General features: G+C 34.2%; 1 protein-coding gene across 3 annotated transcripts; it reads left to right on the plus strand.

Annotated features, from left to right (window-relative positions):
* The first annotated feature begins 6464 nt into the window (after nucleotides 1-6464).
* On the plus strand, nucleotides 6465-12067 carry LOC126759683 (uncharacterized). Of its 3 annotated transcripts, none has more exons than XM_050474682.1 (5): nucleotides 6465-6552; nucleotides 6701-6797; nucleotides 7719-7925; nucleotides 7989-9219; nucleotides 11814-12067. In XM_050474682.1, the coding sequence occupies exons 2-4, from the start codon at nucleotides 6768-6770 to the stop codon at nucleotides 9210-9212; spliced, it is 1461 nt and encodes a 486-aa protein (XP_050330639.1). In that variant the 5' UTR covers nucleotides 6465-6552; nucleotides 6701-6767; the 3' UTR covers nucleotides 9213-9219; nucleotides 11814-12067. The 3 variants fall into 3 exon arrangements, with proteins under 3 accessions (XP_050330639.1, XP_050330640.1, XP_050330641.1); XM_050474683.1 differs by having other exon boundaries at nucleotides 6529-6632; XM_050474684.1 differs by lacking the exon at nucleotides 6465-6552 and having other exon boundaries at nucleotides 6559-6797; nucleotides 7708-7925.
* The last annotated feature ends 950 nt before the right edge of the window (nucleotides 12068-13017 follow it).

Consider the following 13017-nt stretch of genomic DNA (forward strand, 5'->3'; position numbering starts at 1 on the left):
CAAAGTGATCAGGGTGGCGAGTAGAGTTGAAATCCGGATGTCTGTCTGTCCGTCCGTCCGTGCAAGCTGTAACTTGAGTAAAAATTGAGATATCATGATGAAACTTGGTACACCTATTTCTTGGCTCCATAAGAAGGTTAAGTTCGAGGATGGGCAAAATCGGCCCACTGCCACGCCCACAAAATGGCGGAAACCGAAAACCTATAAAGGGTCATAACTAAGCCATAAATAAAGATATTAAAGTGAAATTTGGCACAAAGGATCGCATTAGGGAGGAGCATATTTGGACGTAACTTTTTTGGAAAAGTGGGCGTGTCTCCGCCCCTACTAAGTTTTTTGTACATATCTCGGAAACTACTATAGCTATGTCAACCAAACTCTATAAAATCGTTTCCTTCAGGCATTTCCATATACAGTTCAAAAATGGAAGAAATCGGATAATAACCACGCCCACCTCCCATGCAAAGGTTATGTTGAAAATCACTAAAAGTGCGTTAACGGACTAACAAAAACCGTCAGAAACACTAAATTTTACGGAAGAAATGGCAGAAAGAAGCTGCACCCAGGCTTTTTTTAAAAATTGAAAATGAGCATGGCGCCGCCCACTTATGGACCAAAAACCATATCTCAGGAACTACTTAACCGATTTCAATGAAATTCGGTATGTAATATTTTCTTAATCCCCTGATGATATGTACGAAATATGGGTGAAATCGGTTCACAACCACGCCTTCTTCCAATATAACGCTATTTTGAATTCCATCTGATGCCTTCTCTGTATAATATATACATTAGGAACCAATGATGATAGCGGAATAAAACTTTACACAAATACGGTATTTGAAAAAATATGTAAATGACGGATAATGAAATCTCGATTATCACTTCATCATGCGAGAGTATAAAATGTTCGGTGACACCCGAACTTAGCTCTTCCTTACTTGTTTGATATAACTTCATATAAACGATCGGGAAGCGAGCTATAAAAATTTTGTAGTATTTGCAGCAAAATTGTTGTCCAGGCCGTTTTAATTGCCGCAACTTAAGTTATTTTGCAATAAAACTGCCTGCCTTCTTCACATACCTTGCGCGATAGCAACACCCATACGTTTTCCATTATATTAAGGTCAGGTGAATATGGGGGCCATTCGAGCAAGTCCACATTTTGAGCCTTACTCCACTCTTTTACCACCCTAGTTGTATGAATAGGGGCGTTATCGTGCTGGTAAGTCCATTTGAAAATGTGAAAAATATTGGAATAATGAGGAAACGCAGTCTGTATGATGGATTTGTAGGTTTCCGCGTTGATTTTGAAAGTAACAAATTGAAGGTCGCAAGTGCCAAAGACTGATACCGGCCCCCACACCATTATGCCTCCCTCACAGCTATGGCGACGGCTCAGGAAATACTCCTCCTTTTGAAGATCGTGATAATAATAGTTGTATCCATCAGGACCGTCTAAATTAAATTTTTTTTTGTCGAAAAAAACTACCTTCTGCCATTCGCTCGTCCAGCTCATGTGCTTGCGTGCAAAGAGCAGTCGTAAAGCTTTACGTGCATCATTTAACGGTGTTTTTTTTTAATTTTTAGACACACTGGCTGTAACACCGCAAATTTCTTTAATTTTGGGTGCTGAGAGATGTGAATTGGACGCAACTAGCACAATATGCCTCCTGACTGCCGCAGAGGTGGCGTGTTTGACTCCGCCTTTCATGTTTTTGCCATATTCTGCTTTGTTTCCCAAAAAGTTACTCACTACATTTTGGCTTCGTCCAATTTTTTGAGCGATTTTGTGATGGCTAAGACCACTTTCACGATAGACTTCGATTTGGCCTCTTTCATACTCGGATAATTGTTCTCCGCGTCCCATTTTTCATTTAATTTAAAGAAAATACATGAAATAAAAAATTTGTATCAAAAATGTGTCGCCACACCGCCAAGTTTAATCGCAAACTAAAAATTAGAGATGGCAAATATTTGAGTACCTGTGACTTTGTCACTGCTACTTAAAAATCACTGGTCACAGCTGTGACAAGTTTCCTAAAGTAGCAGTGACAGGAATTAATGAACAAAGTAGCAGTCACAGTATCATATGAAAAATTGCGACTGTGACAAAGTAGCAGTTACAGTATCATGTGAAAAATTGCGACTGTGACAAAATAGCATTCACCGTGGAATATTAAAAATTGCGACTGTGACAAAGTAGCAGTCACAGTATCACATGAAAAATTGCGACTGTGATGAATTCATATTCATTAAAGCCATGAATTTTCTTTAATTTCAGATAAGTATAAATTGGTTAACATAAAAAAGTTAATTTATCTTTAAACGGGTGATATTTATGTACAATTGATTACAGAAATCTCAATGCTGTAGTAAAGCCAATTATAAAACTTTTAATCTTAAAATTGCATCAATTTATATAGTAATTTAAAAAAAAAACTTATAAAAAGTATTTTATAAGTAACGAAATATTTTAAAAAGTATGTTTTCGTTTAATTTAAATAGTTTCTATTGAGTATCCTTATATTGAAAAAACCCTTCAGAGAATATATTTATTGTGACTTTAAAAATGTGCGTCTTAAAAAATAACGGATCATGTACATTAATTTTTGTACGAAACGGTTACAAATCAGTTTGCTTATATCTATTTAATAAAAATTAAAGATGTCTGTGTCAAAAAGAACAAAAACGAGTTATGTGTGGCAATTTTTTAAAGAAGTGGATGCTGTTTTCGCAAAATGTGATATTTGTAAATGCAAAATATCATATAAAACGTCAACATCAAATTTAAAAAAACATATGGAACGGAGGCATCCTACTGTTCGATTGGAAATGGTAATCTAATTTTGAAGTTACTATCAAATTGGTATTGTGAAAATATTTTTGCAGACGGATATTACGCCAGCGCCGCAAAATACGCCTGTTACTTTTGAAGACGATATTCCATCAACTTCGACTGCATTACCAAAGCCTTTAACACAAACCAAGATTTTAAATGTCGCGCGGCTAAAATCAAAAAGTGAAATAACAAGCAAGTTATTGCAGCTGTTTACGGTGGATTTGCAACCTTTCTCTATAGTTGAGGACAAAGGTTTTCGGGAATTTGTAACAGCTCTAAATCCATCTTATGACATTCCTAGCAGACGTGTGATTTCAAAATCAATGATTCCTGCATTGTATGAGGAATGTAAACATAAGGTGCGAGAAATGATTAGGAGCGGGGAAAAGTTTTGTATCACCACTGATTGTTGGACATTGCGGAACACGTCTAGTTTCATTGCTGTAACTGCACATTATGTGTCCGACAATTTTGAACTAACGTCAGTGCTTTTATCGTCATCCCAACTGAGGCAAAATCATACAGCTGAAAACTTAAGTGAGGCGATACAACAAATCGTAAGTGATTGGAAAATTAACGATAAAATATTGCTAGCTGTGTCGGATAATGCTAGTAACATAAAAAGTGCTATAATTAATAAGTTAGGTTGGAAGCATTTTGGTTGTATGGCTCACACAATTAATTTAATTGTAAAAGAAGGATTACGCATTCCTGAAGTAGAACAAGTAACTGATAAAGTTAAAATAATAGTTGCTCACTTCAAGAAAAGTACTTCAGCGAATGAAGCGTTTGAAAATTACCAGCGCAACAGCGGTAAAGAACCTCTAAAATTAATTCAACAAGTTGAAACGAGGTGGAACTCCACACTGGCAATGTTGGAGCGTTTTTCGGAGTTGGAGGAAGCGGTGAAATGTACTTTGGTAATTATAAACAAAAATTTACCTATATTAACCAGCGACGAGTGGGCGACTGTTGCTGCTTTGTGCAAAATTTGTAAACCATTTAGAGATGCCACAGTAAGCATTAGTGGTGAAACATATTGCACAGGTTCGCTTGTAATACCAATCGCAAATGGTCTATTAGATGTGTATAGACACTTGCGAACTGAAACATTTTCAAACACTATACAAAAAGTGATTGAAATTTTTTTAAATGGAATTAGGGAACGTTTTAGCAGTTTACAACACAGTAATACACTTACGGTAGCTACTTTTCTAGACCCCCGGTTCAAATTAGTGGCGTTGACTAATGAATCAGCAGCTCATAACACAAAAAAACTTATAAAACGTTATCTAATAGATATGCAAAGGGAAGAAATAGAATTTCAGACTGAAAGAACAGAAGAAAACATTGAAAAATCAGTATCAATATGGAGTTCTTTCGATAAATACGCTAATGAACATAAACCACATGGTAGCGTAGAAGCAAAAGCCATTATTGAAATTCAGCGCTATTTGGAAGATGGCCTGGTTTCCCGTAGTTGCGACCCATTTCATTGGTGGCTTGAAAATAAATACAGATACCCTAAAATGGCAGAATTAGCCAAAAAGTATTTATGTGTTTTAGCCTCCTCCGTTCCTTGCGAGAGAATTTTTTCCAAAGCGGGGCAAATTGTATGTGATCGTCGGTCAAGATTAAGCGAAAGGAATACTGAAATATTGTTGTTTTTGAATACAAATGGAAAATATTTACAAACATAATATTTTGGCCTTCTTTTCCATTTAATGTAAATATTTTTAACACTATTTAATTTTATCTTTTATGTATATACTTTGTATTTGGTGATTTTCTAAAAATGAATTTACTATGTTAATTTCTGTTTATTCTAATAAATATGTACATTGTACCTAAATGAAAAAAGGAAACAATTTTGTTCTACTTTATTGGCCTATGTCTGTTACAATTTTTATTTCAGTCACAGTCACAGTTTAAAATCACTGCTACTACAAAGTCACGGTCACAAGTAGCAGTGTTCCTTAAAAGTCACAACATCGCCCATCACTACTAAAAATCTTTCACCTGAAAGTGTAAACACATAGACGGCGACAGACTGCAAACTACATCTGTCAAATATTAAAATACACACGTTCTTAAGGGCAGTGTTATTTTGACAGCTGCACGACTACACGACTGCAGGCCGACAGTTGTCGTTCTCGCTAACTTCAATATCCTCCTATTTTTGCCAACGACAGTAGGACGACAGTAGAGTTGACAGTAGAATGGAAGATAGAAAGAGGAGGTAGAGTGGTGATGCCACTAATATGTAAAATGTAAAATTATTCACAGCTCTAACAAACTTGATAGGGGTATTCTCTTGCTCTTGCAAGATTGCAGATTGCAATAGTATTTTTGCCGAAATATACAAGAGCACGAGAGCACCCATTGCAGAATCTAGTGATATACGAATGGCTAATTCGGTCAATTTGTTGTGAATGACTATTAAGCATGGCTATTGTGAATTGGCGCACCTTCTGCATACATTTTTAAGAAAAAAAAACTATAACAAATCTTTAAAATTTAAATAGAAATAATAAAATCCATTTAAAACTTATCTTCCTCAACAATTTAACGACGTAATATGTCTTTATGTAAAATGGCAACTACAACAGGGTTGCAATTATATTTTTGCGTGACATTGCACGCAAATATACATAGGTTTTGGTCTGACATATTTTACAGCCCTTGCAAATATTTTTCTGCGTGTGTTTGTTGTTGTGCCGTTGTAAATCTGCAATTCTTGCACCGTGCACCGGGTCTTGCAAGAGCAACAGAATACCCCTGATGTTATTTTACAAATAAAAGCATAAAATAGCTATATTATAGCTCTATTATATCATTTGTAATAGCAATTGATAATTTAAAGCAAAAATATTTACCTATTTACTTATTTTTTGCATAAAAAATTTCACTTTGAACAATATATTAAAATTTCATTGAAGTGAAAGGTATTAGTATGGCCACAACGAAATTGTGTACATACAAAATGGACAACTGCGTTTTTGTGTACATGCCGGCCATTGTGTTGTTGTTGCTTCTCAAAATGTACATGTAGTAAGATGAACAACGACGTTTTCAGTTCACTGTCGTGCCGCTGCAGTCTGTCGTAGCCATTGTGTTTACACTTTGAACCTATTCAGTTGAACCAAAAAATTGCACAGAAATTAGCGAAATAAATAGCAAAACAGAATATGCAAAGTAACGGTACTTAGCAAGCGGTTCTTTACTAGCACACACTGATTGACACAAATATAAAGTTAAAACGTTTTTAAAAAAACATGCGCACGATCAATATGTGACGAAAAATTCATGAAAATGCAAGCGAATTTATGTGAACCTATTCAGTTGATCGGCAGTGTATAAGCCTATGGAACATTGATAGTAATTTGCCGCTTTCGCTTTTATTCAGGGACAGCAGTAAGTCAGATATCGCAGTATACCATATATGAGAATATTACAATTAGGACAATGTTTTTTGTTGTAAAAAAATAAAATAAAAACAACTTTCTAGCTGTAAGGACATCTGTAAAATAAATTATATTTGAAAATTTTAAATTTTTCACATTTTGGCACACAACTCTTAACAATTTCCAAACACTTCCTTAAAGTAATTTTAAAAATATCGAGTGGTAAGTCAATGAATCGAAGATTGTTATTTTAAATAAAATAAGGTGGCAGCACTAGAGTGTTCTATTCAATTTAATTTAGACAGGGTAATTATGTTATTTATGGGTATTGCATGTTTCAATAATTTTATAGAATAATATTGAAGTGATTGAATACTATTGGTTTGGTATCGTATTTAAAGTAGTATAAATTTAATTATTCACATTACTAAACGGCATAATTCCAAATGTCTAGATGAAATATGCTGGTGCCTTGCTGCTTATGTAGTTTTGTGTCTAAACGAACTTAAATGGGCCAATGAATGGACGGAAATAAAGAAACTTATATGTGTGTAAGTAGATGTACGCATGAAAATGAATAACAATATGAGTAGTTATATGATATATAGTTATCGCTGACTTCTAGTTTTTAAGACATTTGCATTGAAATTTCAAAATCTTAATCTGGAGAATTTTCTATCTACCTATTTGCCGATACCCACTTTATTTCGGAATTCGTGGGATACTTACTAGATCTCAGCCTTTATTTCATGTTAAATAGTGCTATAATGGTTTTAATTCAATAGATATTTAATTTTTAGTTTAATTCTAATTACTTAAGAGTACGTAAGTATAAATAACGCCTGGTCGGTCCAATTCCAGAGCTTCCTCAATTTTTTCGCGTAGGTCTCGTAAAATCTTTAAGCGGCAGTTTTTTGTATTCCTAATCTGTAAAACCTTCTTTATCATTCCATACCCATTTTAAAACAGAATGCGTGAGGGTCCCAGTCGAAAATTTTAATAAACATATATTTAACATTATGTCGTATAGATCAAACTGTGAGTTATATTAATTAATTAATAGCATGAAAGTATGTTTTCAAGTATATGTACTTCAATTTAATGCCCACAGTAAATACAATCAACTCAGACTTATTCGTAGTCCCAACATATCCAATAAAGTGATTTTCGGCTTTCCAGTTGAGTGTATTCCGTTTATGTTGGCCATTGTGAAAAGAAGTTTTCATATTTCCTTGGTGATTTAGAACTAAATGAAAACGATCTACACAACCAATACAAAGTTTCATCGATTAATGAATTTAAATGTTGCTATTTTATTAAAAAAAAAGTTTTACCATCGCCTGGCAATATTTCCACGTTTTTGGGTCTTTCCAATTTCGAAATTATGAAACCTTCGGTTACATCCGAACTTAGGGATTTTGGAATGCTATAATATAAATTTTATATAACATACCCTTTCAGATATTTTCCAGGTAAAAATGCAGAATGGAATTTATTATAAAGAGATAAATACCGGCATTCACTCCGACATTAATCCAAACTTCTCACCTGCCAATGAATTGGTGGCATTTAATCGTGAAAAAATCAATTACACTTGTGAAGGTGTTGATCTTATATTAAAAGATCGACATAAATATCACGGAGGTCGAAGCGATTGGGATGTGCAAAATGGAAACCAGGTAAATTTCTGTGTACCTACTCTTTGACATAATAGGCACACTTAACAAATTTTTATATGACAGGCGAAGTGGTCACGCAAAAATATCACTACGACAATGGAAAGATTTGAGCCTACAGGTGATCCTCCTCCACCTCCACCTTCATACACATTTTTAGATTATGGACTTGCTGCCACCGTAGTTGCCTCGATTAAAAAAGAAACAGATGATGTAAAAATTGTAAATCCTTTCAATGGAACATCAAAAGATATTGAGTCCCTGGGCGCTGTTGGATCAGTAGATCACGTTTATTCGTACGCTTATTATGAGCCGCGGGTAGTGAAATGTAATTCAAATATCTTTCATCAAAAAGAAATAATAGAAAAATGTAAGAATGAACAGATCAGTTCCCGACGAAATGTATCAAAGGGGTTTCGTTTAAAAGCAAGTAGTGAGCAGAACGCATATTTATCCTTGGAAGACCGTCATAGTTATACAACTCATTATGGAACAACGGAAAATTTGTATGAAGAAGTTAACGAAAAAAATGGTAAACATGTTCTTTGTGATAATCATACATCAATATCTGCAAATAGCGTTAAAGAAGAATTTTTACAAGTACAACGCAATCACTTCCGAGTAATAGAAGAGCTTAATTTATCACTGGAAACTTTTATTATGCCTCCTAACCTGACCTTGAACAACATAGCGGAAACTGCAGAAAGTATTGTGCACTGTGTAGGTGCTGAAAGCGATTTGTCCTCTGCTGTCGAAACCTCAAATAAAATATTACCTCCGAAACCTTGTAAATCTGGTTTGATAGGAGGACCTTTATCTTCCTTATCCATATCAGGTCATCGCAGAAAATTTTCAAGTACAAGCCTTGAAGATGTTATAGAGACTTTTCAATCTATGGACCTAAAAGATAATTCTCAAAATTCTTCTAATAATGTAGAATTTGATGAAGAAGATTTGGACAGCGGATTTAGTGGTAGTGTTATTAGTAGCGGGGCTAGCTACAATGAAAGTTTGCGGTACAATAAAAGTAGAGGTGCGCCACAGACACGCAGCAACGCTTTTTCTAAAAGCTCCTGTTGTTCATCCCCACCTTCGAATGAGTTTTCCACAAAAAATAATGTGACATCTCAACAATCTACCTCTGTAACTAATAAACGATGTTGCGAAAATTTGCTCCCAAAGAAAAAAGGTCATGAAATAACTTCATTTAATAGTTCCCATCGTTTTTCGGATATGCATCATTTATATATTCGTTCAACACCAGAAGCACTTTCAACTGAAAATTCCTGAAGTTGTTGTAAGTAGATCGTGTTAATTGTACCAAAAACTTTTTATTAATTCTCGCTCACAGAAAAATCTAATAATTAGAGCAGGCTGTATAATGTCAATAAAATTTTTCGTTCTCCTACTGTTAAGACTTATATTCTAGCTCACCTAATTAAAAGCATAACAAAGTAAGAAAAACGTTAACTTCGGCTGCACCGAAGCTATAATATCCTTCACAGGTACATTTCTTATAGTTTAAATGTTCGGTTAAACATATAAATAGAAGTTCATGATGGGTCGGCTTTAGTATACCGTCCCAGGATTTCGGGAATAAAATGGGTATGGTCGGATAGAGGAGACTCTCCAGATCACGAATATATATGGTTATAGCCGCAGGAAGTTTATAGTTTTCGAGATATTCGCGTTTAAAGTTGAAAATTTGCAATATTTTAATTACATACATATTTTCGATATATAAAATTAATTTTGCACTTATATTTTTCAATTTTATATACACTAACACATCACTAATTCATTTGTACACATTTATTTTATATAATATAGAGCAAAAATAGCTTTTAATATACATTTAAATTATTGTTGAATTATGATTATTTAAGAATAACAAATGAATTACAAACTGACAAATAATCAGTGTTACCTTATCGACATCATTTTTAAAATAACTAAATGAAATAAAGTGAACAGATTATACCCCAAATACGAGAATCAACAACCTATCAAAAAAATAACCCTGATCGGTCAAACACCGAGGTGTATCAGATTTCATGATATTTACCTATTGATATAAGATAACAAAAAATGTGTCGATTTCTATCGATCTTCTAGCTGCCTGTTTCTCTGCTTGCCTTTCTACACGAACGTAGCTTGATCCTGTCCTCTCATCAAATTTTACAGGACAAAGTTTTTATAGTTTATATCAATTTTGATTTCGGTGAAACTCGAAAACGCGACAAAATTATTACTCCCAGAAACTTTTTTTTATTTTTATTGAAAAAATTCCAAATTTCAAATCACTATGTTTAATCGTCTAATTTTGATAATCAAACTTTGTCGCAGAAATTTTTAAAGCTTGAAAAGTGAACTTTCTGAATATGTGATGGTTATTTTTGAGAAACGAAAATTACTTGGTGAATGAAAAAACGTAAATTCCTATGTTAAATGTATGGGAACCTAAAAATATATAGCGACCCCTTAGAGTTAAGCTACAGAGCCTGGCTTCAGGGAGGATTTTTTGTTTGTCAATCACTAACATTTGAGGGGGTAAGAATTGAAAAATAAATTCAAATATTTTTTTAAGCACCCTAGCGCATATATAAATAGATACTTTTCAAATATTACATCCAGATAACTGAACTTTAAAGACAATTCTTTTTTTTTTTAAATTAGTGAAACTTAAAATAATCTTTTCGTGTTTTAGCGTCAGAATATTTCCCAGCAGCTTTCAATTAAGGAAGTCGTAATACAAGTATTGCAGGTTAACTGAATCATATGTAAGGGCGGGGGTTAGTTTCAGCGCGTCTTGTTATTATCTAGGAAAATGTTAGACTTCGAGTAAATTATTCGATGGAGCTGTGTATAGAATCAAGAGCCCGCCATCATCGTGTCATCAAGCAATAAGTATTTTATATCTACCGATATAATAAAAGTGACAGATTTTACATATAAAGAAGTCAATCGTGGCTAACATGGATTTATTGCAGTTTTGCTTTGCCCAAATCTCGCAGTATAAACTTATATGTATATTTGGCACTTTCGTCCAAAATCAAAAGATTTTTATAAAGTGCTGTGCTTATTTCTTTACATACACGTTTACCATATTTTTCTCCCCATATGTAACGGTAACCTTTTTCATAAAGCCGGAAATGATAATATACATACTTTTTACAGTAAAATAAAGTAATATTTTTGCAGCGTGTAATATTTGGAGGACGCTGCTCGAAAAATGTCAATGAAACTGTAAGAACTATGGGGTAACCATGTGCTTTTACTATGATTGTTCCGTTCCCGCGACAGGCGGGTTGTTGTTGTAGTCCTTGGCCGGATAAAAATACTTTTGGTACAACACAATCGGCCGGCCGGTCCTCTTCTACGCCGCACTTATATGGCCGCGTGGATCTAGTGGAACGCAGTTACAGACTTGTCAGAACACTGTACTCCGAACCACGACAAGATGCCTCTTGAGTTGAACATCTACAAAGTGAGACGCTTATGTTTCCAGTTAAAGAGCATAATGAACTCCTCTCCAAGCAGTTCCTGCTTGAATGTCGCAGACCCCGACATATCCAACATATTCCTGCGTGCAATGAGTCTTCGCATGATACTGGCCACCTCGTTGCATGCCCCGCCAACCCCACTTATCTGACACCCTTTTCCCTTTGGTCCGTAACTAATAATAAATAGTTTTCCGTGACTTGATCACACAAAGGAAATTTATTACTTTTTAGCGCATTATGTACTTGTATATTGCATTTGTAATATATATTTTAATTTTTGTATATTCCTTAATACTTTTACTATTTATAATTTTATGAAGAATTAAATACTCCGAAATACGCACTTACAATACGCAATACAATTTTGTTTGTATTTTATCTTTTTCAGAATTAATGCAACATACTTAAATACAAAAATATAAGCGCGCATTTTTATGATGTAAGGAGATTCACTTATGTGTTATACTTATATTCCACTTGAGTATTATTGAACTAAAATAAGCTTAAGAAAGTATCTAGTTGTATGAATGTGGAAAACTTCTGAAACCCGTAAAAGCTATGTTTGTATTTAAAAACAAAGTAAGTAACAATAAGACAATTGTTTTCCCAAAATAAATAAATAAAGGGACAAAAAAATTTGAACTAATCTTAATTTTAACGATATAACAAATGTAAGTATTTAAAAAACTGTCTTAAAGCATTAATGCAAATTATCTCGAAACTGTAATGTATTATGTTTATTCCTCATGTCACACAACGTTACAAAACCGAACATTTATACTCTTAACAATATGCCGAGGAAATATCTTCAGATCGTGACAAAACATCATTTTAGGAAATACATCACATTCAGATTTTGGTATCTTACTCATGTAAATGATGGGTCATAGGCGCCTGTTACACATTCAATATTTATTGTGATATTTGGATGTGATCCACTTTGATGATTGATGGATCGCGAGTAAATGTTACACGTTCTATAATTTTCAAGTCTGCATTTATTTAAAATAAATCGAGTTTTTGAAACATGTACATACATATGTATATTAAAAAAAATAGTTTTGCTTTATTATTTGTTTAATTTTTTGTGTTTTTTAATGCCTAAAGAAAACTGAAGAATTTTAATGTCTATTCAACATTTAAAGTAAACATTAGATCAAAAAAAGTAGCAACCATTGAAAAGAATTCACCGGATCTTTGAAAATGAAAAACATATATTATATTCTTCTTCTTCTTAATTGGCGTAGACACCGCTTACGCGATTATAGCCGAGTTAACAACAGCGCGCCAGTCGTTTCTTCTTTTCGCTACGTGGCGCCAATTGGATATTCCAAGCGAAGCCAGGTCCTTCTCCACTTGGTCCTTCCAACGGAGTGGAGGTCTTCCTCTTCCTCTGCTTCCCCCGGCGGGTACTGTGCCGAATACTTTCAGAGCTGGAGTGTTTTCATCCATCCGGACAACATGGCCTAGCCAGCGTAGCCGCTGTCTTTTAATTCGCTGAACTATGTCAATGTCGTCGTATATCTCGTACAGCTCATCGTTCCATTGAATGCGATATTCACCGTGGCCAATGCGCAAAGGACCATAAATCT

Source organism: Bactrocera neohumeralis, chromosome 5 (assembly GCF_024586455.1).
Source record: "Bactrocera neohumeralis isolate Rockhampton chromosome 5, APGP_CSIRO_Bneo_wtdbg2-racon-allhic-juicebox.fasta_v2, whole genome shotgun sequence".
Classification (NCBI taxonomy): Eukaryota; Metazoa; Arthropoda; class Insecta; order Diptera; family Tephritidae; genus Bactrocera; species Bactrocera neohumeralis.

Excerpts from the sequence above, each read along its gene's own strand:
- LOC126759683 (XM_050474682.1), top strand. The coding sequence starts at position 6,768 with ATGGACGGAAATAAAGAAACTTATATGTGT. Across the intron at positions 6,798-7,718 it reads ATAAAGAAACTTATATGTGT|GTAAAAATGCAGAATGGAAT; the intron begins GTAAGTAGATGT and ends GATATTTTCCAG. Across the intron at positions 7,926-7,988 it reads ATGTGCAAAATGGAAACCAG|GCGAAGTGGTCACGCAAAAA; the intron begins GTAAATTTCTGT and ends TTTATATGACAG.